Source organism: Aspergillus multicolor, assembly GCF_047715735.1.
Source record: "Aspergillus multicolor strain CBS 133.54 unplaced genomic scaffold BDW74scaffold_2, whole genome shotgun sequence".
NCBI classification, from domain to species: Eukaryota; Fungi; Ascomycota; class Eurotiomycetes; order Eurotiales; family Aspergillaceae; genus Aspergillus; species Aspergillus multicolor.
Genome location: NW_027395953.1, coordinates 2,071,963 through 2,098,523, shown reverse-complemented (window position 1 = coordinate 2,098,523; position 26,561 = coordinate 2,071,963). Strand labels below are relative to the sequence as shown.

The 26,561-nt window shown below is 52.0% G+C and overlaps 7 protein-coding genes across 7 annotated transcripts; 4 read left to right on the top strand and 3 right to left on the bottom strand.

Annotated features, from left to right (window-relative positions):
* Positions 1-8,621: 8,621 nt before the first annotated feature.
* BDW74DRAFT_165417 (cytochrome P450) lies at positions 8,622-10,209 on the top strand (the record flags this gene model as incomplete). The annotated part of the gene is made up of 3 exons (XM_073726410.1): positions 8,622-8,683; positions 8,752-9,016; positions 9,064-10,209. 3 exons carry the CDS (start codon positions 8,622-8,624, stop codon positions 10,207-10,209), a joined length of 1,473 nt encoding a protein of 490 aa, XP_073589071.1.
* Positions 10,210-10,464: 255 nt separating this feature from the next.
* BDW74DRAFT_51055 (NRDE family protein) lies at positions 10,465-12,061 on the bottom strand. The gene is made up of 2 exons (XM_073733006.1): positions 11,748-12,061; positions 10,465-11,686 (listed from the first exon to the last, which is right to left on the bottom strand). Exons 1-2 carry the CDS (start codon positions 11,811-11,813, stop codon positions 10,721-10,723), a joined length of 1,032 nt encoding a protein of 343 aa, XP_073589070.1. The 5' UTR covers positions 11,814-12,061; the 3' UTR covers positions 10,465-10,720.
* Positions 12,060-13,979, top strand: BDW74DRAFT_51067 (HVA22/TB2/DP1 family protein). Its single transcript, XM_073733007.1, has 2 exons — positions 12,060-12,665; positions 12,723-13,979. The coding sequence occupies exons 1-2, from the start codon at positions 12,634-12,636 to the stop codon at positions 13,651-13,653; spliced, it is 963 nt and encodes a 320-aa protein (XP_073589069.1). The 5' UTR covers positions 12,060-12,633; the 3' UTR covers positions 13,654-13,979.
* A 631-nt stretch (positions 13,980-14,610) lies between these two features.
* Positions 14,611-14,967, top strand: BDW74DRAFT_144909 (uncharacterized protein). Its single transcript, XM_073723118.1, has one exon. The coding sequence runs from the start codon at positions 14,679-14,681 to the stop codon at positions 14,883-14,885; it is 207 nt and encodes a 68-aa protein (XP_073589068.1). The 5' UTR covers positions 14,611-14,678; the 3' UTR covers positions 14,886-14,967.
* A 379-nt stretch (positions 14,968-15,346) lies between these two features.
* On the top strand, positions 15,347-20,838 carry BDW74DRAFT_50999 (putative eukaryotic translation initiation factor subunit eIF-4F). Its single transcript, XM_073733004.1, has 6 exons — positions 15,347-16,089; positions 16,242-16,658; positions 16,875-19,541; positions 19,591-19,674; positions 19,725-20,110; positions 20,163-20,838. Exons 1-6 carry the CDS (start codon positions 15,460-15,462, stop codon positions 20,305-20,307), a joined length of 4,329 nt encoding a protein of 1,442 aa, XP_073589067.1. The 5' UTR covers positions 15,347-15,459; the 3' UTR covers positions 20,308-20,838.
* Positions 20,839-21,015: 177 nt separating this feature from the next.
* On the bottom strand, positions 21,016-23,173 carry BDW74DRAFT_51013 (universal stress protein). The gene is made up of 3 exons (XM_073733005.1): positions 22,547-23,173; positions 22,097-22,487; positions 21,016-22,042 (listed from the first exon to the last, which is right to left on the bottom strand). The coding sequence occupies exons 1-3, from the start codon at positions 22,816-22,818 to the stop codon at positions 21,392-21,394; spliced, it is 1,314 nt and encodes a 437-aa protein (XP_073589066.1). The 5' UTR covers positions 22,819-23,173; the 3' UTR covers positions 21,016-21,391.
* A 292-nt stretch (positions 23,174-23,465) lies between these two features.
* On the bottom strand, positions 23,466-25,815 carry BDW74DRAFT_144905 (uncharacterized protein). Its single transcript, XM_073723117.1, has 7 exons — positions 25,598-25,815; positions 25,251-25,538; positions 24,965-25,183; positions 24,745-24,896; positions 24,519-24,692; positions 24,103-24,456; positions 23,466-24,021 (listed from the first exon to the last, which is right to left on the bottom strand). Exons 1-7 carry the CDS (start codon positions 25,730-25,732, stop codon positions 23,658-23,660), a joined length of 1,686 nt encoding a protein of 561 aa, XP_073589065.1. The 5' UTR covers positions 25,733-25,815; the 3' UTR covers positions 23,466-23,657.
* Between the last annotated feature and the right edge of the window lie 746 nt (positions 25,816-26,561).

The following is a 26,561-nucleotide window of genomic DNA, read 5'->3' as shown; positions in this document are numbered from 1 at the left end:
TGATCCAAGCTCGAATACGGACAAACCTATGGACTGCAGCCTTCGACTCTCTAAAGAGCGATGACAAATGCCGCCTCCAAAAATATCACACGGAAAAGACGGTAGACAGCATTGACGATACCCTAAAGACAGTGCAAGAGACACAGTCGTCCTGTCTCCAGAAACGATGGACTGTGAAGACAAAGTATGGACATCGGATTATAATTCGCGACATCCTCGACAAAATCGCTCACTGGCTTAATAAGTTCAAAGAGATAGGAGATGCAGTCGCCCAGTACGATACTGCACATGCCTCGCTTCCATGGACAGTCGTTCGAGTTTTGTTACATATATCCATCAATGACCTAGAGACATTTGCATCAGTGGCGGAAGGATTGGAGACCCTCGCCCGACTTGTAGCAAGGTATTCGATCTTCGAAGCGGTATACCTTCCGGAAATTGGGGAGCGACTCACAACTGCGCAGTCCAAACTGTGCGATGCGCTGGTGCTACTGTACGCCGACCTGCTCATATATCTCATCGATATAGGACGATATTATGAACGCTCGACTGGTACTCGAGTATTGCGGAGTCTGTTTGAATTGTCCGATCGCCTTCAGAATCCCCTTGAAGCTGCACTAGCCAAAGAAGAAGAGGTCGAGAAGATTGCTCAGATGGTGCAGGCCGATGTTTCTCGCAAAATGGATGTCAGCATTAGAACCATTGAGGAGAATAGTTCCCGGTCATTCATTTCACTGGAGAGCCTCCTTCGCTCCCTGGAAGCGCCGATATCCCACATAAGCGACAGCCTAGCTCTCTATCAAGACTTCCTCGAAGTCAACCAGCGTCGGAAGCTGCTCACATGGTTATCAGGCCATAGCTACCGAGAGCATCATGAGTCAGTATACAAGGGCCTTGTTCCAGGCACAACAGAGTGGATATTTTCGAACCCGCAGTTCCTTGAATGGCAGCGGTCGAGCGCATGTTCCATTCTGTGGCTGCATGGGATACCAGGGTGTGGGAAAACAAAACTGACATCTTCCATTATTCAACGTCTGCAGGACATGGCCGCAAAGAATGCTCAGAGCGCGCCTGTCGCTTATGCGTATTGCTCCAACACCAACAACGTGCTGCCAAATAACCCGCTAACGGTCCTTCGGAGCATACTAAGGCAGCTTGCAATGGACTGTCATTGCGACAAAATAAGGAAGCCAGTTTGGGAAGAGTTCATCAAACGGCAAAAGACGGCCGACTTGGATGGGTCTGAGCCCTCATCACTGAACATTGAGGAATGCAGAGAAATACTACTTGCAATTACCTTGGACTGCCCTGCCATTATCGTCCTTGATGGCCTGGATGAAATTGACGTTAACCGAGTAGAACTCATGACCGTTCTACGAGATATAATCAACCGATCTGGAAGCGTCGTGAAGGTCTTGATTTCGAGCCGTGAAGAGGCAGACATTGAACAGGAACTGCAAAACGATATTTCAGTACCCATATCGCCCGCTGAGATCTCCAGCGATATTGCGAGATATGTCCAATGTCATGTCGATTTGGCCATCGCCGACAGAAAACTCCTTGGAGGGCGGGTCTCCGAGACACTGAAGTGTCTTCTCATCAAGACCTTGAATGAAGGTGCCGGGGGCATGTTTCTGTGGCCCGCCTTGCAGTTGAAGTATCTTTGTGACCGAAGGGCATTCAAACTAGAAGCCGATGTCATAGCTGCACTCAGGGACCTCCCGCCGGATCTAATGCGTACATTTGAGAAGATGTACTCGCGAGTTTACTCTTATGGTCGGCACGGGGCGGCTGTCGCCATTCGAATCTTCGCTTGGCTACTCTCGTCACAGCGGCCCCTGTTGGAATCCGAGCTGATCACCGCAGTCAATTCTCCGCGAGACGAGAGTGCCGAACTAGTCAGTTAAATGCCAAATTGCAGGGAAATAGATCTGCTGACACGTAGCTTAGAATTCTCATGACACGCAGACAGTAATAGACCTCTGCTGCAATTTTGTGACGGTTGATAAATGCTCTGGATGTTTTATCTTTGTTCACGCCTCCGTCCGGGAATATTTGGAAAAACTCCCCGAATATACGCTTTCGATGGTGAATTTTACTGCTGCTCAACGCTGCCTCGAATACTTTATGTTTGATGAGGACGATAACCCAGACTGCTCGTTCCGTCAGTACGCGATCTGCAATTGGGCACACCATTATCTCAATGTGGCTGACGCAACATTGAAACCTAAGCTTGAAATCCTTCTCATCACATTCGCCTCAATGGAAGAAAGGCCGACATTTCAGCTATGGCTTGAAGACGTTAAGAATATTGTCGAGGCTAAGTCAATTGACGCCTCTAAGTTGAAGGATTTGAATACACTACTGAATGAGGAAGGCTCGCCTGTTTTCTTGGGTTGTGTTTACGGTATCCCGTTGATCCTTGAGACGGTCGAAGCGGACGCTGCCCGCATCGGGACGAACGTGGACTGGAATGCTAAGAACGCCCATGGCACGCCTATGCTTTATATAAGCGCCAGGTACGGGCGTAGCAACGTTGTGAGTTTCCTATTATCCCGTGGAGCCAAGGTCGATGTGGACGGTGGGCTTCTGGGTAACCCGCTCCAGGGTGCTGCTTTCTACGGCCACGAAGAAGCGGCCCGGATTCTTATAGAATACAAAGCAAATCTTCTTGCATCTGGCAAATTCCCTAGCGCGCTTGAGGCTGCAATGAAAGGTGGACATGAGCCTGCTATCAAAATGCTATTCGAGGCCTCAAATATTACAAAACCAGCAGAACTCGAAAAGGTGCTCATGAGAGCCTCATACGACGGACATTATGAAATGGTCACGAGGATACTGGAACTTTTGGCTGCTGGAAAGGAGGATGGTGCCAGTGAAGCTGGTAAGTGACTGCACTACCTTAGCCCGAGCGAAAGTATATGTATCCTAGCAGAAACCATTAGCTCATGATGTGTGCAGACCCGAGCCATATCCATAACGCGCTACAGATGGCGCTCTTCCAGTGCCGCCCCCGAATCGCAAAACGGATGATCAAGAGTGTTCCAAATACTCGTGTCAATACCGGTCATTTTGGCAATGCCCTGCAGGCTGCTGCCTTTGGTGGCCACGTTACTATGGTCACCATGGTTCTCGATCATGGAGCAGACGTGAACTGTCCGGGTCGCTTCGGTACACCTTTACGTGCAGCAGCTCTACGCGGCCACGATACAGTCGTCCGACTGCTCATTGACCAAGGCGCAGGCGTTGAAGGTCATGACGCCAATGCGCTACAAGCAGCTGCATTTCATGGCCATCTGTCGACTGTTCGCTTGCTGCTTGATAGCGGCTTGTACGGTTGCGGCGATTACTCCTCGTCAGTAAGTACCGCTGTCGAGGTGGCCGCTTTTAGAGGCCATCGCGAAGTTGTAGACTTGTTATTACAGACATACGGCTCAGAGGCGGCATATGCGGCGTTTTCAGCAGCCCTCGATGGCGGCCAGGAAGTGATTGTTCGGCTTGCGTTGGAACGGGAGCCACGAATCCGTGATTCTGACGAGCCCGATGGTTCGAACATTCTATGCAGCGCTGGTGGTGCTCTCGAGCTTCTGCCCGAGCTTTCAGAGCCCGAAACTTCCCTAAGTACCTCGGAAGATGTGATAATTGATGCAACAGCCGCAAACCCCTACTCCCATTTCAATGGTCGGCTACCATGGCTTGATTCGGATATGCAAAGCCTAATGGGTTCAGACGCCATGGCAAGGTCAATTGAGAGCTGCGGCGATATCTCACTCGGCAATGGGCGCCTTCTGAGAATGGCAGCCAGAAAGGGCTATGTGGATGTGATCAGACATCTGATTGACCAGGGAAACGACATAAATACAACTGGAAACAGCAGCGGCCCCTTATCAGGTCAATCATTACCAATAGAGGTTGCTTCCGCGGCTGGGCAGGCGGGCGTCGTTGAATATCTTCTGAAAATGGGTGCCAAAGTCGGAAAAGCTTTGTCCTATGCCGTGCGCAGTGGGAGTCTCGAAGTCATTCATCTCACACTTCGCGAACGTCCCGAGGTTAGTCTGGATGAGCCTGTACTCGACGATTCTTTAAGCGATCACTGGGACCGCGGATACACTTCCGAGGGCCCAATTAGTGTTGCAATTGAGTGGGAATTTGGTAACGGTCTCGAAGCCCTTCTCGAATTCGGTAGAAATAGGGCGGGCTTAATGCCAGGTAAAGGCCTAGTCGTGGCCACACGGAAAAGAGATTATGCATCCATGCGTCGTATCCTCGATGGCGTTGCATTGGTAGGCGATACAGCCGACGATGGGTCAGCTCTTCAGTGCTACATGGCTTTTGTTGTGGCTGCAAAGCAGGCCGCGTTGAACCGAGACATAGATGCAATGCGCATCTTATTGGAGCACACGAAGTCTATACCCACGCAAGAGAAAATTCTTGTTGAGGTGGTCCGATACGGCATTGTCGAATCGCAGTGGTACTCATCACTTTTGGAAACCAAAGTGCTTGCTGGACATTCCTGCTACGAACGACTCGCGGGTCAGGCGCTGATTGCTTTGGCAGCAGACGAGGAGTCACGGCATTTTCGAATACCAAGCTACCCTGAGAAGGAGAGACTTGCTCTATGGAAAGAGCTCGGGCGTATCTCTGAAACATCTACTGAGTTTGCCGCTTCGTACCAAGATGCATTCCTGGCGGCTGCTAAAAGTGGTAACTTACAGTTCATCAGCATTTTGCTGAAAAAGAACAGTGGGCAGTACTCGCTGCACATAGGGGACATGGTACCTGAAGTCAATTCACCTGATGAACACGAAAACACTGCACTCTATTATGCGTGCATGAATGGAAACCCTAAACTGTTTAATCTCCTTGTTGAGAATGGCGCGGTTTTGTCTTCAATGCATGCTACTGTACCAAGCCAGATACTATTAGACAATGGCAGGAGAGCTGAAGCCCGAGAGGGTAAAGTCAACCTTTTGCAAATCGCGTTGGATTCTCGTCAGGCATCCGAGCGATACGGCACCGCATACTGCGTCTGGGAAACCCCCATCAGGGACACATGGGGACCAATTGTGCTCCACCTGCTTGAAGCTGGACTCGAACTGGATTTGCACGATCCGGCTCTAGTCAAGTTCCTCCACATATCTTGCTTCCAAGGAGAGCTTATCTACGTACAGAGGTTGCTCGCCCAGGGAGTGACAATCGTCGGGACGGCAGGAAATGGCCGAGAAGGAGGTATATGTTTTGGATCCGCCTTACATGCTGCTGTGTTTGCTGGCCAGAAGGCCGTGGTTGAGTGCTTGATTGAACACGGTGCCGACGTGCAGCTTAAGGTCGACTGCCTTGAGGCCTGGTATCTGGAGAATAAAACGAGGCAAAGCGCAATTGAAGCAGCATTGAAAGAGAGGTCCATGACGCCGCCTACCTCAGAAGATTCTGTCTTAGAATCTTGTGCTTACCTCATTGATCATGGTGCTAGCGAGGAAGACGCCGAAGCCCTCTTGCACGCTGCCTGTAAGCATGGCAATGCTGAACTTGCAAAGCGCCTGCTGCAGCGGGGAACAGTCATCAATCAGCCTCCAAGGATTTCGGACTGTCGAATGTATGAGCTCCTCGCGAGTGCTGGGTATCGGTTCCCTCCCGACCACGATATCATTAGGGAAATGCAGAGCCAAGCAATAGAGGAAGGCAATGTCAACTTTCTCTCCGCGCTTGTCAATGATTACGGATTACGGTATAAATTCGCCGCGTTCAGAGATGCGGCATGGGACATTATTCGCAGCAAAGGTGACAAGGCAGCAATCATCCAATTTCTCATTGACAACTGCTCGTTCCATCTAGGCATGGTCTACTGGTTTTCGTTTAGCAGTTTTGAAATAGTCGATTCTGAATTATGGGACGTTGCGAAACGCAGAAAAGAGACAATCCTGTATCAGGCTGCCTGTCTTGAATGCAACCCTGAGGTTGTCGCAATGTTGTTGCAAATGGGAGCACACCCAGATAGCCCCGGTCTCCCTCGCACACCATTAATGTCCTTCATGCAAAAGGTCCACGGGGGCGGAATTACGGCTGACGAAGCCACCTCCATCGTCAAACTCTTCCTAGACCACGGCGCAGACCCCGACGGAGCAAGGGACACAGACAGGGAACAAGATGGCACTTTGCAACCAACGGTGCGAGTGACGCCTTTGATACTTGCTGTGGCAAGTACCTTCCCTGCGGCTGCGAATACAGCCAGACTCCTGATCGAGAAGGGGGCGGATCTCAACCATGGTAAAGTGTCGCCATTGCATCTTGCTTATTTCCGCGGTAACCATAAGATTACCAATTTGCTTCTTCAGCATGGAGCAGTGGATCGCTGTAATCCTTCCTATACCGCTGAGGGCTTTGTCAGGGACCTCAGGCACGACGACGAGAACGAGTGGGAGATTGTCAGCAGATCACGACGGCGACTTAGCGACCATGAGGGGGGACATGTCTAGCAGCTCCTAACAACGACGACGGCAACAACATATATGCATGGCACGGCGAAGACCTGGCAAGCGGCATTATCTCGCATGACGCGCAGGCAGGTACCAGGGGAAAACCTTCCACTAATCGTCATCAATGCTAGTGGTTCGGTACAATCTGTCCTGTTACATGCCAAATGAAGCAACTCTCCATACGTTGTAACATCGAAACTGGGTCTCTACCCCGGTTGAACCGATTGCATAGTCCAGCCCTTACTTCTTGGTAAGAACGCTTCAGCAAATTCAGAGAAAAGCCACCTAAAACATATCAAAACATAGCGACGACAAACAGGAGTCTCCAAGAATAACCAAGTCAGAAACACCCAACTGGCATGATATGAGATCAATCCCAACTTATACAAATTCATCTGATGAGGACCGCCTCAAGTTTGAATAGATCAGCTCATCCTCTCGATAGACTCGACACCTTGCTGGGGGGCTAGGCTCGCGTGTACGTGGGCCATCGGCACAATTAGCGGCAATGGCAGCCCTAACTGCCGACTCGCCAGCTGCAGCGCGGTCACCAGCGTATTGAAGTATCTTCATGACTTGGCCGACGATCTCGAACTTATGCTTATCTCATTTCAAAAACCAGCCCGTATACTATGAAGAGCTATATCAGCAGAATTTAAGGCTGTCAAGGTGGATGGGTAAACATACCCGGCTTTTACGGTTAATATGCGCAAACTCCTACTTGAGGCTATTAGTTGTAATACCATAAATCTCACTGTCCATTTTCTCTTCCCTGCGCGCATGATAAATCATTGCTGTCACTAAGTTAGCCCATTAGTTAATGTGACAAAGGTATTAAGAAAGTATACCCATAATCCTTAGCATTGTCCAGAAACTCGCCCTTTCCCTCTTCTTCCCTTTTAGCATAATTAGCGCCACATCAAGTTCCTTTAATGGCCCCGTGAACACAATATTTTAAGCTTTACCTTTAATATATAGAGTAATACCGAGCCGCCTATTGCTGGTAAACAGTATCCTAAAGATTTAAACGCTGGTAAGATTAAGCAGGTTGCTTCCGAGGGTGTTTCTTGCGCGCGCTTTGTTGACGGCATTCTGGAGGAGCATCGTCACCCACGCTGGGATGAGGTTATTAACTGTGATGGTACTTTCCATGTTGGACTTGAGACTCGTTCATTTGGCGGCTGTTAATAAGATTTTGTTATTTAGTTCACACTTTATTTTCAGATAGGACTAGGGCAGGCTTATTAATATTCCCTGTTAGCTCTTTATGCATGTACCTTAACTTTAACCCCAAGACCCTTTATTCTCGCTTCTTGACTTTTTATATTTTCTCCGCCTCTTTTTTGGTCACCGGTATGAGATTGTAGTATTCGGGCATTTTGTCATCATCGGGCCCGGGGTCTTTGCGGCCGTACCTGAGCTTGCGGAGTGTCTCTCGCTCTTTCTTTTGTCTTTTCACCGCGATACAGTACTTCTGGCGTCTTATCAAGGCGCAAAGGTTTAGGGGGCATGGGAGGCCGCAGCAGGACTTGTCCTTTGCCATTGCAATGGTCATTTCGGACATATGTTTGAAGAAAGGTTGACGTTTGGGATTGGAAACAGAGCAGATATGCTAAAGAGATGCGTCAGTGTTAGCGTCAGAGTCATTCTGGACAGTGGTTCTGGTTTGCGGAGGGATGTTCCTGGCGTATCATGGTAGTGAATGGCATGGTCTGCTCGGAAGGGGATCCCATGGCACGTGCGTAGAGGCTTCGTAGTGAATCTAAGTATAGGCAAGGCGAGACCATTATAGTAAGATCTAGAGTAGACTTGATCTATGAAGTGTGAAAGATGCGCTGTATGTGGTACCTAGGGTTGGGCACTGGGGACACGAAAGGAATCAGGCTCCATAGCCCTAAATGCCTTGATAGGAAACTGGAGGTATGTATCACCTGCCTGCACGACAGTGACTTCACTATTAGTGAATTGCCAATGTACTGCGTATAAACTACTCACTTGTTGTACACAAGGTGGAACAAGGTTCAACTTCTTCCGCGTCTGTCCAATTCTTCTCTCGACCACTTGCCCATCGCCATGCCAACCTCAACTCTCTCCATTCCTTCAATCCCACCACCGGCCCATCATCCTCTTCCCACAGCCATCAATATGTTGTCAATATGCATCATTCTGGCATTGGCAGCATGCCTACTCGTCTTTAAATACGCTCGGTCCAACTGGATTCACGCTCGCCGGGCCCGTGACTGGGGATGAGCCCCTCTGCCACGCTATCCAACAGATATCCTGGCCTTTCTACCCTAAGCGAGTCAATACAAGCCGACAAGGAGAGACGAATCCCTTTACTTCTCCAGCACCGTCTAGAAATAATGTCAGTGCGCGAGAAGCGGCCCGTCACGACCTTCGTCATCCGCCAGATGGGCCTCGACAATATCTTCACATGCGACCATGCCAACGTCCAGGCTATACTCGCCACAAAGTTCAAAGACTTTGAGCTCGGTGCTGGGCGTCGCCATACACTATATCCCATGTTCGGAGTTGGCATTGTAAGTGTCCATCCGATCACAGAAGGAATGCATCCTAATATCTACAGTTTACATCCGACGGCGAAACCTGGTCTCGCTCTCGCGCCCTTCTCAGACCCCAATTCACCCGAGACCAGATCAGCGATCTCGAACTCGAAGAACACCACGTCCAGCAAGCAATGCTCGCCATGCCCGTCGACCCAGCCACAGGGTGGACGGCCAACACGAACATCCAAGCCATAATCTTCCGGCTCACAATCGACTCAGCGACAGAATTCCTCTTCGGCGAAAGCGCCGGCAGTCAGGCAGAGGCTCTTCGTAATGGAGGCACCCTGCCGCCAGACCACTTCTCCGGCGACTTCGACCGCGGCCAGTGGTACGTTGCACAGCGGTCGCGCTACGAGAAGTTCCACTGGCTCGTTGACAACAGGGAGAGTAGGGCCGTTGTGCAGCGGGTCCATGAGTATGTTGATAAATTCGTGCACGCTGCATTGGGACCTGCAGGGCAGGAGAAGAAATCAGACACCTACGTCTTCCTCGAAGCCCTAGCCACCACAACCAAAGACCCCATAGAGCTGCGCTCCCAGCTCCTGAATATCCTCCTCGCAGGCCGGGATACCACCGCTTCGCTGCTAAGCTGGACGATCCTCATGCTCGCGCGGCATCCCGCGATCTTCACGAAACTCCGCGCCATTATACTGGCAGATTTCGGACCCTATACATCCCGCGAAAGTATATCCTTCACATCCCTCAAATCCTGCCGCTACCTGCAATACTTCCTCGCCGAAGTCCTGCGGCTCTGCCCCGCAGTCCCTATAAACCGGCGCGTCGCTACAACGCCCACGACTTTGCCAGTTGGCGGTGGTCCCAAGGGTAAAGAACCAATCTACCTCCGCGCGGGGCAGGTTGTAACATACAGCCCGTTCATCACGCACCGACGAACAGATCTCTGGGGTGACGATGTAGAGGTCTTCAACCCGGACCGCTGGGTTGAGAGGAAGGTTGGCTGGGAGTATTTGCCGTTTAATGGGGGGCCGAGGGTTTGCATAGGGCAGCAGTTTGCGCTTACGGAGGCCGGGTATGTGCTTGTTAGATTGCTGCAGAGGTTTGATGGGCTGGTGGATTGTTTTCCGCAGAGGGATATTAGGTTCGGCTTGACGTTGACGCTTGCGCCGGGGGATGAGGTTGTTGTTAGGTTGCATGAGGCAGAGTGAGCTTTGTTCTTTAGTTGCTGGATGTTACTCCTGAAGGTTGTTACACGGGGTACTCGGTGGTAAGAGGGCCGGGTTTCATCCGTGGATAGCCCTTGTGGTGTCTTTGCTGCAGGTAAGGGCATGGGGTGATCTCGTTGACAATGGGGATTGAGTGCCTGGAAAGCTTGTCATCTTTGCGTACCGAAGAACAAGGCCTTGCATTGGGCACAAGGGCCTGTGGATGTTGGGTGATTAGGGCTCTCCAGTCTGTAGCGGTAAGTGTTGGCAACGTATCTATTGCAGGTACACGTAGCAGTTGTGACCGCTACTCTCGTCGAAGAAATCAATTTTGCAAACCGGTCGAAGATAGGGTGTTGTTCATCCTTATAGGTAGTCATGGCATATTTCATTGTCTCTATCATATTGCTTGTTGATCGTAACCGTAACCCATAAATCATTATAGCCGAGAAGATATACGCCGGTGTAACTATAACACGAAGAAACTGATAAGTAAATGCTCGCATATCCGGATTCATCGCGTCACCTGGAACTCGAAAGACCTGTCTCCCTGGCCGATGGGGACAGGTTTTGCTTCGCCGTCGTAGAGCGTCCGCTCGAAGTAGCGTACTCGGCCGTCCTTCTTGACGAGGATAACTGTTTGCTTTTGTGTCCCATATGGCCCATGCAGGAATGACTTGTCGAGCAGATCGTGACCGCCTTCGTCCTTCTTGACAGGTACTGGTTCCGAGTCCGCCCCATTGCTCTGCCCATGGGCATGGCTATCGACACAAGCCGTCCGCGACGGCACAATCTCCGCTGCAGCCGCAGGGGCGTCCGGTTTCGTCTTGTCCCGCGTCCCAATAAGCGGAATGAAAATGCTCTGCCTATAGTAGGGCAGGTAATCCTCCGCCGTTGCATCATCATCCAACTTCGGCAGGTTATCCGTATTCAAAACTCCCAATAACCTCTCAATCAACTCCTCCTCCCCCTCCCCCTCCCCAACATGCCACTCAAGCGCCTCATCAACCAGCCTCTCCCCATCCAAAATCTTCGGCCAACTCCGATCATCAATAACAGTATTACTTAGCCCTTTTGTCTGGCCCTTCCCCCCCGCAATCCACGTAACCTGATCCATATCACTCGACCGATTCGACACAATCGCCAACGGCTCATTCACATATCCGCAAACCAGGCTGAACCCGCCGACATTACGGGCCGTCGGGCTGGCGACCATCTCCTCGACGTACGTTGTTGTTGGGTCGTTGCCGGTCTTAGTATTCCGCGCAAGCCAGCTATTCGTGATCGCGCCGCGGGATTGCTGCCCCGTTGCGGCGTCGGACGTCTTCTCGCGGTGGTTTGTCAACACGGCGACTTTGCCGCTTGTTGTGATCCCCATCCATGTTCCTTGCGTTTTGCGCGCGAGGTCGCGACCGCCTAGAATGTGGGTGTTTGGCTCGGGCCAGTAGTCAGCGGCCGCTGTTGGGCGGCGGAGGTATTCCTGTAAGACAATTTGTTAGGTTGTTTGCTGCTTTGTTTGCGGATTGGGTTTGGGTACGTACATCTCGGTTGTTGATGATTATGAGAGAGTAGGAAGGGTGCGCTGTTGAGATTAGGGCGATGCACATGGTTGTTTGAGTTGTTGATGGAATTGGGAAAGAACAATGGGAGCTGGAGGATTAAATGGAGAAAGCCGGGTGACAGCAGAGCAGACCATGTATGTAGGCTGTTGGGCACGTGCAGGACAGCAGATGGGCATCACCGGTTGCTTGGGGTGGGACTATGCGTGAGCTGACTTTCCGTACGATAGATTTGTAGTTGAATTGTTATCCCTAGCTGCTGATAGCTAACAATCATATATTGAGACAACAAGTTTGGTTTGTATAGCTTTGGTGCTTTTCCTGTCGAAATTGTCGGCCATGACGTCACCACGGAGCTCCATCTGTACAGTAAAAGTTGCAAGATAATGAACCTCGTGTACTAAGTCGCTAACCCAGACAATCAAAGGCAGACGAAAGCAGCTTCTTACAGCCATGCTATCCATTGAGGCGTAGAAAGAACAGTCTCGCGATCCCTGCAGGGCTGAGCTGCTTACTGCGTACCTACGCCCAGCGCCCGGATCGGTCACACTCCGCAAGCATTCAGTCCCGCACGGAGCTCCAATTTTATCTTTGTCTCAGTTTCTCTTCTGCCTTCTGCTCCCCTATCCCGCTCCATATCCACTGTATATGCAGAGTTTTCTTCGCGCTGGTCGCTTCTTTTGCTATCTCGCTTCCTCTCTCTATCGGCGCTGTACCTCATAGCATACCCCGCAGCTAGGCAGCTTCAGATAAGGTTGTCTTGCTCCGCATACCTGCCAACGATCATTCTTCCAACATCTACTCCGAGTCTGAGACAATTCCCTCAATCTATCGACGCCCGATATAGAAAAGCACGCAATTGCCAAAGATGTTTTTCGGGATAGTCGCAGATCTACTCTCGTAAGTTTCACGGCCGAAGCCCCTATACTCCGCTGTGCTGATGAACCAACCTTCCAGCTCCATCCTTACCATCGCCCTTCCCATCTTCGCTTCCTACAAGGCCCTTCGCTCGTCGGATCCGTACCAGCTGGCACCATGGTTAATGTACTGGGTGGTCGTCTCGGCCATTCTCATGGCTGAGTCCTGGACGTATTTCATCATCGGGTGGCTTCCGTTCTACAGCTGGATCCGGCTCTGCTTCTTCGCATACCTTGTCCTCCCGCAAACTCAGGGCGCCCGCATCCTATACCAAGACTATGTCGAGCCGTTCCTTGCGCACCACGAACGTGAAATTGAGGAGTTCATCGGCCGCACCCACGAGCGTGCCAAGGTGCTGGGTCTCCAGTACTTCTACCAGGCAATCGACTTCGTCAGAGAGCGCGTCCTAGGGCTTCCCCCGCAGCGACCTCCGACCCCCCCCCCAGCGGGCCCAGCGGCTTACGCCCAGTCGCTTCTGTCACGCTTCAACCTCCCCTCGGCTGTCGGTGGTAGCAACCCGGCTCCGGCCAACGACTGGTATTCGGCCATCAGCTCTGCGGTGGCGGCGGTGACATCCCCCGGAAAGAGCCACGAAGCTCGTGCAGAGGAACTGTCTGCGAGCGGATCTCTTCTTCCGCGGGAGTTTGAGTCCAAGTCCCGCGCAGAGAAGGCAAGCTTCTACTCCAAGCAGCGCGATATGCTGGATGTGCTCCGTGACGCTCTGATGAACGAGGAGCGTAACCTGGGACACGGCGAGGAGGACCCTCTTGCGTATGGCGGTGCACCGCTGAGGAAGAACCGCAGCGACAACTCGTTTGACCACATCGAGCATGAGGATACGCGGGACCGGTCACCCCGCCGAAGCGGTAACTGGCACAGAGAGGAAGAGCCGCAGTCTGGAGCGGCTTCAGGTGTGGAGTTCGCCATGCGAGCCCTGGATGCGTACAATCGAGTGAGAGAAGGTCACTAGATAGTCTGCTCGAACATGTTTTACTATTTATTTCGGGTTAAGACTGTGAACAAAATATAAACCTGGTCTATGTGAGCTATGTACCTAGCACCTAGTCGCCTAGCAGACCCAATATGCATGCATGTACGAGTACTTACACAAAACTAAGCTCAAGCAAGATTTACTTACGGAACGTGGAATCCGACGCCAACCGCATATACGTCATTACCTGTAAGTAATGCAAGACGTCCAGTAAAATGCATTCCCAACTGTTCCGTTAGCTCGTATTTTGCCTCGATATGGGTGAATCCTATTACTGCCTATGCGTTTTGCTTGTCACTTTCGGTGCCGCCACTCGCCATTCGCCCTCCGGATATAAGCCCTCGGTCCCCTTGGGCAGGTATAGCCGTCCGCTGTTCCGGAGTGACATCAGATGTGGTCTTGTCAGCATGCCGGGTGGCTTGACAGGATACAGCTGGAGTTGTATCGCACTGCCTCGTCTTGTCTTGCCTGGCTTAAGGTTCCATGAATCTGTCGAACACGCGACACTTCACTGAGTGGGAAAGTCACGCCAGATGGACTTTGCTCATGTATGGCCCGGTGAAGAGGCCCGAGGCGTTCTCCGTAGCTTACGCCGGGCTGAACCCCAGTGGCTGGATACTGTAGTGTATCATGTATGAGTATGAGTATGACTCACGAACACACCCCGGCGACTCATCGCATGTCTTGACAATCGTCTATTCGATGACAGGCGTGGGATGTTGTGCCGCTGCCACTGCCGCTGCCTGTCTAGTCTTGGTCTATGCTCCTACGCGGCTTAGTGGAAGGGTTAGGGCGGCGGGATGGGATGAGCCTGGCCTGGCTAAAAGTGGCACTGCACTAGCACTGACACAAAGCATGGACTCGGATTACCCACACCGTAAACGTATATAATACGTGGCGTGGGATGCTGTGTTGGAGTATATTCTGCGTATATTACGTGTATCGTACAGTACGTTTTTGTGGCGATAACTTGGAGATGTGTGCTGTGCGCGGGAGCTGCTTGTATGCAAAATGAAATTTATGGTTTTTTTTCTTTTCTTCTATTTCTAGCAGGCTGCATCTTGTTCTTCAGAGAAGGGGAAAAGAGAGCAGACAGGGCAGGCATTTGGGCGAATATTGATCCCTTCCAGAACAATACTCCGGCAGGTCTTGGCGGGCTGGCTTGCCGCCTCCACCCGATGGGCAGCTGTAGATTCTGGGAACAACAGTGAGGAAGATTGTGCGATTTGGGTTGTGCGGTAGAATTAGAATAAGGCCTGGTAGATAGCGATAAATAATAATAATTTAGGCTGAGCCTGAAATATCAAAGAACTGCGGTGTTGTCTATAGTGTGTGTGTGCCTGCCACCCGTTTCGTGCGCCAAAGAGCACCACCACCGAAACGCAAAAAGAGTGTTTGTAAGAAAAAAAAGGGAACCCGAAATTCTTTCCATCCTCCCCAGAAGACTTTGACCTCTTCTTTCCTCCCCCCTCTTTCCCCTCTACAGCTATCGTCGTTGACCACGACGCACAGTATACCGCCGGTGGTCTTCGTTTTCTCTCTCTTCCCCCTGCCGTGACATCTTTTTTGTCGCCGCCCTCGTTTTCCCTGCCGTTGTGTGTGGGAATCCTGGATGTGGGATTGATTCTTGAGCGTGTTCCTCCTCTTGCCGTAACACGCCTCTGACATCGCCTCGACCTTGTCACCAGCTCTAGCGATCTCTCTTTTGCGAGCATCGTCTTCCTGTCCTCCCTTGTCTTCCGACTCGACAAAATTCACCCTCCTCACTCCGAACCTGCCTGTCTAATGAGCTCGATCCCTCAGAAGTCCGGCCAACCTCAAGGACAGAGTACCGCAGCCCAGGCCGCCTCGCACTCTTCCACCCCTTCTCTCGGCGGGAAAGCCTCGCCAGCGCCCTCGACCTCGACCGCGGTGCCTCGTTCCTACGCAAACGCGACCAAGAAGTCCGCGACGGACTCTACCGCCGCCGCTCCCGTCACCGTGGGTGGCCCATCGCAACATGGGAAGTCGACCTCAACATCAGTGAGCGGCAAACCCATGCAGCAACCTTCCAACCCGACCATCGTGAATGGCGCCCCGGCCTCTGGCGTGCCTCAAGGCGACCACGCGAAGAAGCCCTCGGTAACCATCACCGCAGACTACAACCCTAGCACTAGGGCGCAGACCGGTCGGCCCAACAGCCTCCAGTTTGGCTTCGCCAACTCCCAGTCTTCCCCGAACATGGGAAATCCCGCTGCTCTGGCCAACCAGCCTCAGTCGGGTCTGGGTGTCACGCCCCAAGCGAACCCTCGTGCGACCTCACCGCAAACTTCGCCTTCGCCTATTCCTCAGCCCGCCTCGAGTGGTGGCCGCCCACCGCCATCTTCCTATGGCGCTCAGGTGAACTTTGGCAGCTTTGGAAATGCAGGTGATAATGTAAGTGCTTTCCTGTGTGTTTTATTTCAGAAGGGTCCACCTGCATTGCAATTTTGTGATCTATCAATTCTGCAAGAAATTTTTGAAGATTGGGTTGCAGATCAAGGTTTTTTTTGTAATATCTGCCTAACAACTTTTTTCTCCGTCTTCAGGCTCCCCTCGGTCCCGGTGCTCAATCAACTCATCTGCGCCGCGAATCTTCTCAGTCGACGCACAGCGATATGAGCAACCACATGGGTGGCGGTCCCGGCCGTGGTGGCTACTATCACCAGGGTGGCCGTGGACGCGGACACTCGCAATCGAGCCATCAAGGCCCTGTTGCGTTCTCGCCTACTCCCGGTTTCCGTCAGCCCAGCCAGCCCCGAGGCGGCCACAACATGGGTCCTCAATTCCATGGCGGCAACCAGGGCCGTCCTATGCCCGGATTTCCCTCTCCGCAAGCCCAACGCAGCCCGGCTTTGGCTCCCGCCCACCCCGTGACTCCCCAGATGAGCCAGGTCCCCATGACTCATGCACAGATGCCGCCTCAGCCCTACGGCGGCTATCCTCAACATATGGGACCCCAACCAGTGAGAACCCCCCACCCTCATTATCAGAGACCCGCGCAGCGCCGTGGTCTATACAACAAAAGAAAACCAGGGTCCCGCGGATTCAACTCCAGAAACCCAAGCTTTTCCCACCCCCAACCCCATCATCCCTTTCCGCCCCCAGCTCTGGCGTCCCCAAACCTGGCTCCTGAGAGTGGTCAATTTGAACACTATCTAACGCTTATGAAACATAATCAGGGCTACCCCTACGGCGACCCCAACTACGGCTACTACCAGAACTACCCGTACATGGCCCCTCCCTCGCCTCAACCCGGTCCTCGCATGCCTTACAACCAGTCACCTTACATGGGAAACCAATTCCCTGTTCCCCAAGCAGTGCCACAAGCAACTGGTTTGTCGCGAACTCCTTCACAGGTTTCTGACCGTCCCAGCTCTAGCTTAGGACAGAACGCACCCTCTGCAGTTCCCTCAACTCCTGGCCACACTCACACTCCTAGTCGATCTTCCAATGCTTCCGCTGGAGGCAAGGCTCCCGCCTTCGTCATTCCCCAGCCCGCCAGAAAAGCCATTACTATCCGTGACCCCGATAGCGGCAATGTCAAAACCTTCGAAAAGGCCCCAGCATCTCCCGCCCGCGCCACTCCTTCTCCCGTAAAAGCCGTCACACCTACTCCTACTCCTCCGCCACGAACTGGTAGCAGCACTGACCACGCTCGCTCTACCTCTGTTTCTGCTAAGACTGCAGCTGAGAAGAAGCAAGAGCTGAAGGACGCCGTTCTCCGTAAGATGGAGGCAGACCAAGCCGAGGCTCGCCGCAAGGCCGAGGAGGAAGAGGCTGCCAAGAAGAAGCAGGAGGAGGAGGAAGAAGCTGCCAAGAAGAAGCAGGAAGAAGAGGAGGCTGCTAAGAAGAAGCAGGAAGAGGAGGAGGCTGCTAAGAAGCAGGCTGCTGAGGAAGAGGCCGCTCGCAAGGGTGTTGAGGACCTGAGCATCAAGGAGGAGAAGAAGGATGCTCCTGCTGAGGAACCCGCGAAGCCTGCCGAACCCGCTCCTGCCCCTGCTGCTGATGATGAAGATGAGATCGACTACGATGCTATTGAACGGGAGATGGCTGAACTCGAGGCCAAGGAAGCCGCTGCCGAAGCCGCATACTACGCACGGAAGCAGGCCGAGAAGGAGGAGAAGGAGCGCAAGGAGAAGGAGGAGCGCGAGGCCTACGAGGCTAACATGAAGCAGGCCGAGCGCGAGGCTGAAGCTCTTGAGGAGGCTAAGGAGAAGAAGCGTGCAGCTGGTCAGGAAACCGGCAATAAGGACGCATTCGCCTCATTGAAGAAGGGTGGATACGGGGCTACTGAGACCAGCACTCCTGCTGACAGTGGTACTGTTACTCCCGTCTCGGATGCCTCCATGCCTCCTCCCGCCAAACCTGCCAGCGCAGCCGGCAAGCAGAAGCCTACGGCATTGAAGCTGGATACCAACAAGCCAATTGAGCCCTCTCTACCCACTGCCGGTATGCAGTCGCTCAACTCCGCTCGCTTTGTCGATGATCTCAGCAAGATCACCTATCCTGAGTCCATCGCCTCCCCCAACCCTGCTCTCAACGAGAGTGCGCCCGCCGACCGCAAGTTCCACTACAACAAGGAGTTCTTGCTGCAATTCCAGTCTGTCTTCAAAGAGAAGCCCTCCATCGACTGGGACCTGCGTGTCCGTGAAACCGTTGGCGACAACGACTCTTCCCGCCCTCAGTCTGCCCGCACCCCGATGTCACGTAACCCGTCGCGTGGTGGTGCTGGACAAGACGGATTCCCAATGGGTGCCTTTGGTGCGCAATCTCGTCTGCCGCCAGGAACCACATCCGAAATTCGCTTCGCGATGTCCAACAACCGCCCCGCTTCCATGGGTGGAGCTTTCCAGTTCGCCAACCGTATGGGCATGGGTAGCGGCGCTCCATCACTCAGCCGCAACAACTCCTCTCAGCCTATGATGTCTCCTCGTGGAAACTCCACCCGATCCAACACCCGCTCGGGCAGCAAGCGCGACAAGCACCAGGCCAAGAAGGAGGAGGAGATGGCCAAGTCCATGCCTCTCACAGCTGGAAAGGAGGTCCAGGGTCTTCAGGTCTCCCAAACCGGTTGGAAGCCCCGTAGTATTGGCCAGGCTGCTGCTGCTGCTGCTGGTCCTACACCGGGTGGCCATATGCCTCCAGATGTTGTCCAGCGTAAGGTCAAGGCCGCTCTCAACAAGATGACGCCCGAGAACTTCCCGCGTATCTCTGGTCAGATCCTCGAGATTGTGTCTCAGTCCAAGGACGAGTCCGATGGACGAACCCTCCGCCAAGTCATTCAGCTTACATTCGAGAAGGCTACTGACGAAGCTCACTGGGCATCCATCTACGCCAAGTTCTGCAAGAGCATGCTTGAGAGCATGAGCGCCGACATCAAGGATGAGAACATCCGCGACAAGAATGGCAACGTTGTTGCTGGTGGTAGCCTGTTCAGGAAGTACCTCCTCAACCGTTGTCAAGAAGAGTTCGAGCGTGGTTGGAAGGTCAACCTCCCTCCCAAGCCTGAGGGTGTCACGGAGGAGGCTGCTATGATGTCTGACGAGTACTACGCTGCCGCCGCCGCCAAGCGTCGTGGTCTTGGTCTCGTTAAGTTCATTGGTGAGCTGTTCAAGCTGGGCATGTTGACGGAGCGTATCATGCACGAGTGTGTTAAGAAGCTCGTCGACTACGAGGGTATTCCCGAGGAGGCTGAGGTTGAGAGTTTGACCAGCCTCCTGCGTACCATTGGTGCTCCTCTTGATGCTTCTGAGAAGGGTCACGCCTTTATGGATGCCTACTTCCAGCGCATCCACCTCATGGTCCAGACTCCTAACCTGCCTAGTCGTCTGCGGTTCATGCTCATGGTAAGCCGTCAATCTTTCTCTTGTCTTCATTTCATGCTAATCGTATCAGGATATCATTGATCTTCGTAATGCTCGCTGGCAATCGAAGGACGCTGACAAGGGTCCCAAGACCATTCAGCAAATTCGTGAGGAGGTATGTTTTTTCCGGCGCGTTAGTCTCTCACATCTCACTAACTTTTCTAGGCTGCTCGTGCCCAACAAGAAGCCGAGATGGAGCGCCAGCGCCAGCAGGCCAACCGCGGACCCGGTGGACGTCCCACCATGGGTCGTGGTGACGCTCGCAGCTTCTCGTCCGGATACGGCCAGGCACCCCCGCCCGATTACGCTTCTAGCAAGGTTGGCAGTGACGATCTCCGCCGCCTTCGCACCGCCCGCAACCCCAACCAGCCCATGTCTTTTGGACCTTCTAGCATGCTCGGCTCTCGCAGCAACAGTGGACGCAAGAACCTCGGCCCTGGCGGCAACTTGGTTCGTGGCAGCGACGACAGTGGTGCCAGCAGCCGGACTGGGACACCCCCGGCCGGTAAGAAGGAAGACAAGGAAGCTGCTTCCTCCATGAACGCATTCAGGTATGTTTCCATCAATCATTTCATTATTATTTCGCTTAATAACTCTCGTTAGTGCTCTGGCTCAACTGCAAGACCAGGACAACATGGCCACCTCTCCCCCATCAAATCCTACCTCCCCCATGCTGACAAAATCACAACCCGCTGTTGAGCGTCGACCCTCGGCAACCCCGTCCAAGGACGGCGAGGAAGCATCATAGATCGTTTGTTCTTTGGCAATGATAATGAAAATGATTCCGTTCTTCTTCTGTTCTGGAAAGAGTTCTATTCCACTTTTTTTTTTTTGTCATTCTTCTCCTTACTCCATCCATTCCATTCCATCAGTCATCTATCTCTTCTTGACACACCTAGCCATCCATCATCGTCATGTGAACTTATCAACCTACCTATCTAATCCTTCTTCGCTCGCCCACGATTACGATCACGTCACGTATCCGACGCTGCAGAAGAAAAGTCTAAAAGTCGGGTCCCGGTCGTCGCTCACTTTCCTTCGTTGTTCGTTCGGCATGGTTTTCTTTTCTTTTCCATCATAGAAAGAGGGGTTTTTGTTTTGTTCTGTTCTTTGTCTTTTGTTGTGTCGGTCTACATTTCGATTGTACAATTTCTGCAATGCGCTTTATCTTCTGTTCTGGTCTTGTGAAGAGATGGAGTGGAGTCAGAGAGATCAAAAAGCGAAGCAAAGCATGGCGAGATGACTGAAAGAAATAGCAACATCATGTCGTGTCTTGTCTTGTCTTGTCTGTCTCGTGTGTTTGTACCATTCAAATGTACCTAGTGAGATAGGTAGGGTAGGTTCGAGGCTATTTATTCAACTCGGTTTCGATTCAGATACAGGCTCAAGATTCTTCTCTGTCTATGTCTTGGTCTGGGTGAGATGACAAGAGACCAGTATGCGTATTGCGGAACTGCGGGAAGACCATGGACCTGGTATGGTGTCTAGATTGATCGATATCAAACCTGCATCAGACTACCAGACTACGAGACGGAAAGTATCGTAAGGGAGAGAGAAGAGAAGGGAAGAGTAGTATATCTGCAACTTCCTAGAAATGCAAGAAGAAACCGAAAGGCCCACGCTCGCTTTAGGTGTATACCCTGTATGTAGTGTATCTTATGCTATGATAATATCATGAGTGCATCCATATCCATATCCCATAGACGCCTCGATTCTGCAGTAACGGCCGTAATCTGTATCTGTACTTGAGACACGAGGTAGAAAATACTGGAAGAGAGTTGAGATGATCTTGACGAGAATTCGAATGCAATGTATGTATTGCCTGTTCGCATTTATAGCGAGCGATGCTTAGTTTTGGGCTCGTCAGGAGCATCGTCAGTCACGATCAGTGGGATGTTGACTTCTGGGCTTCTTGCTTCTGGCGTGGGTTCATCCGACCCGTCTTCCGGTGATATTATGTCATTAAAGGGGGACAATAAATCATTTGGCGATTTATCGACATTTCCATTAGCTTTGCCATCATCGGCTAAGGAGAGATCCGAGGCCAGAGACTTGTTGATGGTTTCCAGTGAATCGGCCATGGGAGTGAGAGGTCCATCATGGCTGACACTGCTGCGCTCGGAGGTGGAAAGGGAAGATCGCGAGTTGGTATAGGCCTGAGGGAGACCGAGAGCAGCTGCTACGGCGGCCTCTTCGTCTGGCAATTTAGAAACGCTGCTATTGCGACTCGAGGGTGCAGAGAAGATATGGCTTCCTCGTTGTTCGCTCAGTTCTAAGATGTGGTTGTAGCTGCGCCTGGTCGGATCTGCGAGGCGCTTCTTTTTCTTTTTCTCCCTCTTTGTCGGAGGACGCGCCACGATGACGGGAATTGGTGAAGTCTGCAAACACCACTTCGACACCGAACCGGGAAGGAGGGCCTGGACTCCATTGAGGTTTTTGCCCCGAGTCCCAACGACTAGGACAGCAGGTTCGTAGATTTTGATCTATGGTATTTTAGCATAAGCAGCCTCAATGATGAGGACAGATTATGAACGTACCATGCGCTGTATGATATCATGAACCTTGCCGACGGCCAACTCCAGGACCAGGCTGATCGCCTTTTCATTCTGGCTATTCTTCTGTATAACCTGCTCAAAGAGCCTCTCAGCCTCCTGGCGATACTTTCCAGCCTCAACTGCGGCATCACTTGCAATGCTGGAGTCTTTTTCAACTACCCGCAGGCATACAATTTCATCGCCATCGTCCACCAGTTCGTCAATGAGCCATTCAAGGGCGAAGTCCGAGTAGTCGTTCAAATCGGTGCCGCAGAGGAATGTACGGCTGCGGCGGCTAAGCTGGTAGCCTTTGTGTTTGTAGTTAAGGGTGAGGGAGAAGTCCGGAGTATCCGGGTTATCGAAGTTATCGAAGGAAACACCTCGTTCGTAGGTTCTAACCAAGCAGTCAATTAGCAACATAGTACGTCAGGAACAAAGACGTCATTAACACACTGAGGCGGTGGAGGTGAGTAACCTCGCCCCGGGACCTTGAGATCCCTTTCATGTACCTCAGGCTGCGAGTTCTTCCGGCCGGTCGTGCTACTCGAGCGTGAAGGGGGCTGCGAATCGGACAGTCCAATATTAAACTGAATTGATCTTCTATGAGGATTGTCGGCCATGCTTGTGCTACCAGAGCGAGACGATTCCGACATGCTGTTAGTCCGCTCCCGGCTTGGAATCAAGGAGCCGTCTTCGGAGTCAGGCGACGGGTACGGGGAGGCCATGATGTATATGTTGCTGCCTCGGGTAGGTGATTAGGCACGGAGAAGCGTAAAGTGAATATAGTCGAGGATTCCGGCGTCAAAGTTCGAGAAAAGTTAATCAAGCAAACAATTCAGACAGTGGTTGGCGGCTCAACCGCCATGAAGCTTCTGGAGTTCTTCTGCCGGTCGTACGATGCAGGAGCTGCAGATCATGGTTTGCGATAACGCAACGAGTTGGACAGGAGCTCCGGGTAGATGCTGTGTCTTGCCCAGAGAGTTGACGGCGGAAGAAAGCAAAGAAGAAGGAAGTTCTAAGCGAGGGGCAGGGGAGGAAAAGTAGCAACTTTCATGATTCGGGTGGAATGCCGGATGCAGGGCTCTTATCGTCACGACTGCCGAGTCGCATGAGGAGACGATCAAGGGGAGAGAGGGGCAAAACGCTTGCGGAAGGCGGTAGCTCTGTGCACAAGTCTGGTATCTGCTGAGGTAATAGTGTATATCTCAGCATAAATACAGCTTGACTATTAAACTTTGCTGGTACAACCAATGAGCAGCATGGGATCTTTTGTCCGTCAACTATACTAGACCCAGTGCATCTAGACTGCATTTTGAAGAACTATAAAGATACGAACGATTGGGAAATGTCGATAAACTTCTATTTCGGGTATGACGACTTCTGCTTGTCATAACTCCCAACGTCTATATTGGCTCTCTGATGAATCTAGATAGATGCAAAGACCCACGAAGGACGCCGTAATGGCCCATTCACCAATGCTAGCAATAGGCGAGACTCGAGAGACGGGCTCTCCGGCTCACCCAATATTAACCAACAACCTCCTTTTAAGTTCCAGCTCAAGGTGCTAGTCCAGGCAAAGAATTTCTCCGGGGACATCCGTTTGTAGCTGCCTAGCCTGCTCTAGAATAAGCTGCAGCACTTCCTTTGCTATCGGGAACCGTATTGACAGCGTATGAAGAGCGGTATAGGAGCTTATAAAATACCCTCTACTTTCCGAGTCGTCTAAGTCGGTAAGTAGTACGGACAATGCAATATTTGCGTAGCGTATATAGATGAAGGGCATGTATGTCACAGACCAACGGGAAACAAATATCTCCAGGAGAGAGCAGATGGTACGAGCAGAGGATAGCCGCATGGCCTGGACCTTGTGTATGGGAGAGAAGCCGTCACTTATGGTCTTGATGCCATCGTATATATTGATGATGGCACTATGATAACATAAGCTGTTAAGTTGGTAGTGTTAATATGGGGGGACAATAAGGGAGCAAGGAATACGAGTATTTACTTACTGCATGTCGAGAACTGCTGGAATCGGCGCGCTGTCCAATAGGCTAGCTTCAGTCAGGCATCCAGGAAGCTCGAGTGCCCATTGTTTTAAGCGTTCGTGGAAAATGTCCGCCATCTCCTCCTTGGTTGAGCAAAGCTGCTCTATACTCTGAAAAGGGTTGTTCGAGATGTCCCATAATACCATGTGAAGCTTGAGCAGCTCGGCACTGACACAGTTCGAATGTGCCGGCACAGGTACCGGCATTATCTCCGACCCATCTTCAACAGTATACGGCCACCACACATCTTTGGGGTTATGGTCTGGCGGAAGCAGGTTATACGTAGTAGGTTTGGGCATGTTCGATTGTTTGTGCAGACTAGGATACGCGATACTGTAGATCAGTCAGATGGTATTGGAAGGTCTGTAGGGTTTACTTACGAGAGTGCGCTAAACGAGCCGGTGATTGCTGTGTCAAAAGCATATAGCAGCTCATGGGCATCTTTATCTGCCCCCAGTGTGATAGCATTTCTCTGAGCCATGAGCTGTCGAGCACAATCCGCAATGTCGACCAAGTACTGCCATCCGAGCATGTGCTTCCCCATAATCCACGTGCTAGAACCCCGATTTAGTATGTCTATTAGAAACAGAAGGTCGATTTCATCACCTCAGGTACAGTTCACACCGGCCCTGAAAGCTCGTAAGAGAAAGATTGCCTTCCTCCTGGTCCAGCAACCGTTTCGCTTCGTCATGGAAGTCCTGTTTCCCAGGTAGGATAACACCGAACACAGAACTTGTTTCCGATAGGTGGCAATAACACTAGCAGAATTAGGTTAGTAGGCAGCATCGCGTTTGATGCTTCTTCGTGCAACAGGCGCGGCACTTACACAAGCAACCGCGAGGACCGCATTGACAAGAAAAGGAGAGCAAAACTGAGAGTCCTTATTCCCACTCTGCATGTCTCTGATAAACAAGTCGCGATCAATCCACGTTTGCACGGGAGAGTTCCAAGAGAAGTAGAGGGATATGAGATGGGAGATATAATTGCTATCATCCGTCACTGAAGTCCATGGCCAAGCCGGTACATGGTAAAGAGGACTGAATCTCTACCAAGGACTAAGCACAAGGTCATAGTTTGTAGTACTCGAAAATCAGGGATCATCTGGGTATTACCTGCTTGGGCACATGCTCACTTTCGGTGGGAGACGAGCTCTGTGCCAGGTATTGCCGAATGTCCTCTAGTGAAGCGTCACTTCGAATGTAGCTCAGGACTCTACTAGCCTCTTCCTGGCTTCCGTCGCGAATGCTGTCCACCAACCCCACGAGTAGGGTGCGGTCCTGCTCCAAGGCGTCCAGCCTGCGCTCAAGGACGCCGCGGCGACGGCGATCACTTTCTTCATCAAGGATACACTCTGTGTTCAGACGACGGCAGCGCTCGCAGGGCGGAGGAAGACCAACGCACTATGAGAAAGTCAATGAAAGGAGTTCTGGCAAAGAAACGAACCAGACGATGGTTTTGCCTTTGATTTGCGTTTCCGGCACTCCGTGCACGCCAATGAAGCCTTCTTGACGCGAGGCCGGATGATATTCCCCACTGGCGAAGCGACAGCAGACGGCACAGGCAGGAGTGGTCTTTCAAATGGCCGAGACGACATATCGTGATGTCTGAGAGCCAGGCTATGTGGGCATGGCTTCGTAGGGGATGGGTATAGGTAGGGTAGTGTGATAAGTTGCGACAGTAGAGTCGGGGGTACCTGAATTATCCCAGAGGAAGAAAGGCCCTGGACACAACCACACAGATACTCAAGCTCCAGCAGTGTTTACCTAAGCTGCCACTAGCATCTTGCTCGCTGCTCGTGGATTGGGCGGGCGACCCGTGACGTGACGGAGGTGGAATCGAATCAGCCTGCGGATCCGCCACTCATATCGCTAGGAAGATATGTCCTGGGATGGCTTGGAGTTTAAGCTGCGTCCTCACGAGTCGCCAAGCAATTTTCCAAGGGCAGCTCTCCCTTCCGGCACATTGAAGAAACATCAACCCCACCGGCGCCCAACACACGAGTCTGGATCAGGCTGCAGAGTGTCCGAGAAAGGTACGTACCGGCCGGGCGTGGCGACCCGTGGCTTGCACCTTGCCTGGAGCTTCTACACTTGTCTGCTGTGAATAACAAAGATGCCTAGGGTACCTTGCTTGCAGCAGAACGGATCCGACGATGATCATCGGATGGGGCCTCATTCATCCGCAGATTCGACTGTCTGGCACTTGGACTCTCTGGGGCGAAGCCGGATTCAAAATCCCCTAGTGTCAATTTGAGGTTTTACCCCTTTCCCTTTTGGTGGCATTCTTGATGAGATTTTGCATAGGAGGTCTCGGACAAAGAACCGGTTCGGCAGATAAGGGAGGCCGGCAATGTCACGACCACCTTGTGTCACAAATCCCTGGAAGGAATGGCGCGCTTTTCATATCGAATCAAGATTATGACT

Bases quoted from the DNA above. Each gene is read 5' to 3' on its own strand.
- BDW74DRAFT_144909 (XM_073723118.1), top strand. From the start codon at position 14,679: ATGCAAAATGAAATTTATGGTTTTTTTTCTTTTCTTCTATTTCTAGCA.
- BDW74DRAFT_51013 (XM_073733005.1), bottom strand. From the start codon at position 22,818: ATGGCCTCCCCGTACCCGTCGCCTGACTCCGAAGACGGCTCCTTGATT. The intron at 22,488-22,546 runs GTGTGTTAATGA...CTGCTTGGTTAG, and splicing joins TACTCACCTCCACCGCCTCA to AACCTACGAACGAGGTGTTT. The intron at 22,043-22,096 runs GTACGTTCATAA...AAAATACCATAG, and splicing joins ATGATATCATACAGCGCATG to ATCAAAATCTACGAACCTGC.
- BDW74DRAFT_144905 (XM_073723117.1), bottom strand. From the start codon at position 25,732: ATGTCGTCTCGGCCATTTGAAAGACCACTCCTGCCTGTGCCGTCTGCT. The intron at 25,184-25,250 runs GTAATACCCAGA...AGTCCTTGGTAG, and splicing joins GTGAGCATGTGCCCAAGCAG to AGATTCAGTCCTCTTTACCA. The intron at 24,693-24,744 runs GTGATGAAATCG...TCGGGGTTCTAG, and splicing joins CGGTGTGAACTGTACCTGAG to CACGTGGATTATGGGGAAGC.
- BDW74DRAFT_51067 (XM_073733007.1), top strand. From the start codon at position 12,634: ATGTTTTTCGGGATAGTCGCAGATCTACTCTC. The intron at 12,666-12,722 runs GTAAGTTTCACG...CCAACCTTCCAG, and splicing joins ATAGTCGCAGATCTACTCTC to CTCCATCCTTACCATCGCCC.
- BDW74DRAFT_50999 (XM_073733004.1), top strand. From the start codon at position 15,460: ATGAGCTCGATCCCTCAGAAGTCCGGCCAACCTCAAGGACAGAGTACC. The intron at 16,090-16,241 runs GTAAGTGCTTTC...CTCCGTCTTCAG, and splicing joins TTGGAAATGCAGGTGATAAT to GCTCCCCTCGGTCCCGGTGC. The intron at 19,675-19,724 runs GTATGTTTTTTC...TAACTTTTCTAG, and splicing joins TTCAGCAAATTCGTGAGGAG to GCTGCTCGTGCCCAACAAGA.
- BDW74DRAFT_51055 (XM_073733006.1), bottom strand. From the start codon at position 11,813: ATGTGCATCGCCCTAATCTCAACAGCGCACCCTTCCTACTCTCTCATA. The intron at 11,687-11,747 runs GTACGTACCCAA...ATTGTCTTACAG, and splicing joins TAATCATCAACAACCGAGAT to GAATACCTCCGCCGCCCAAC.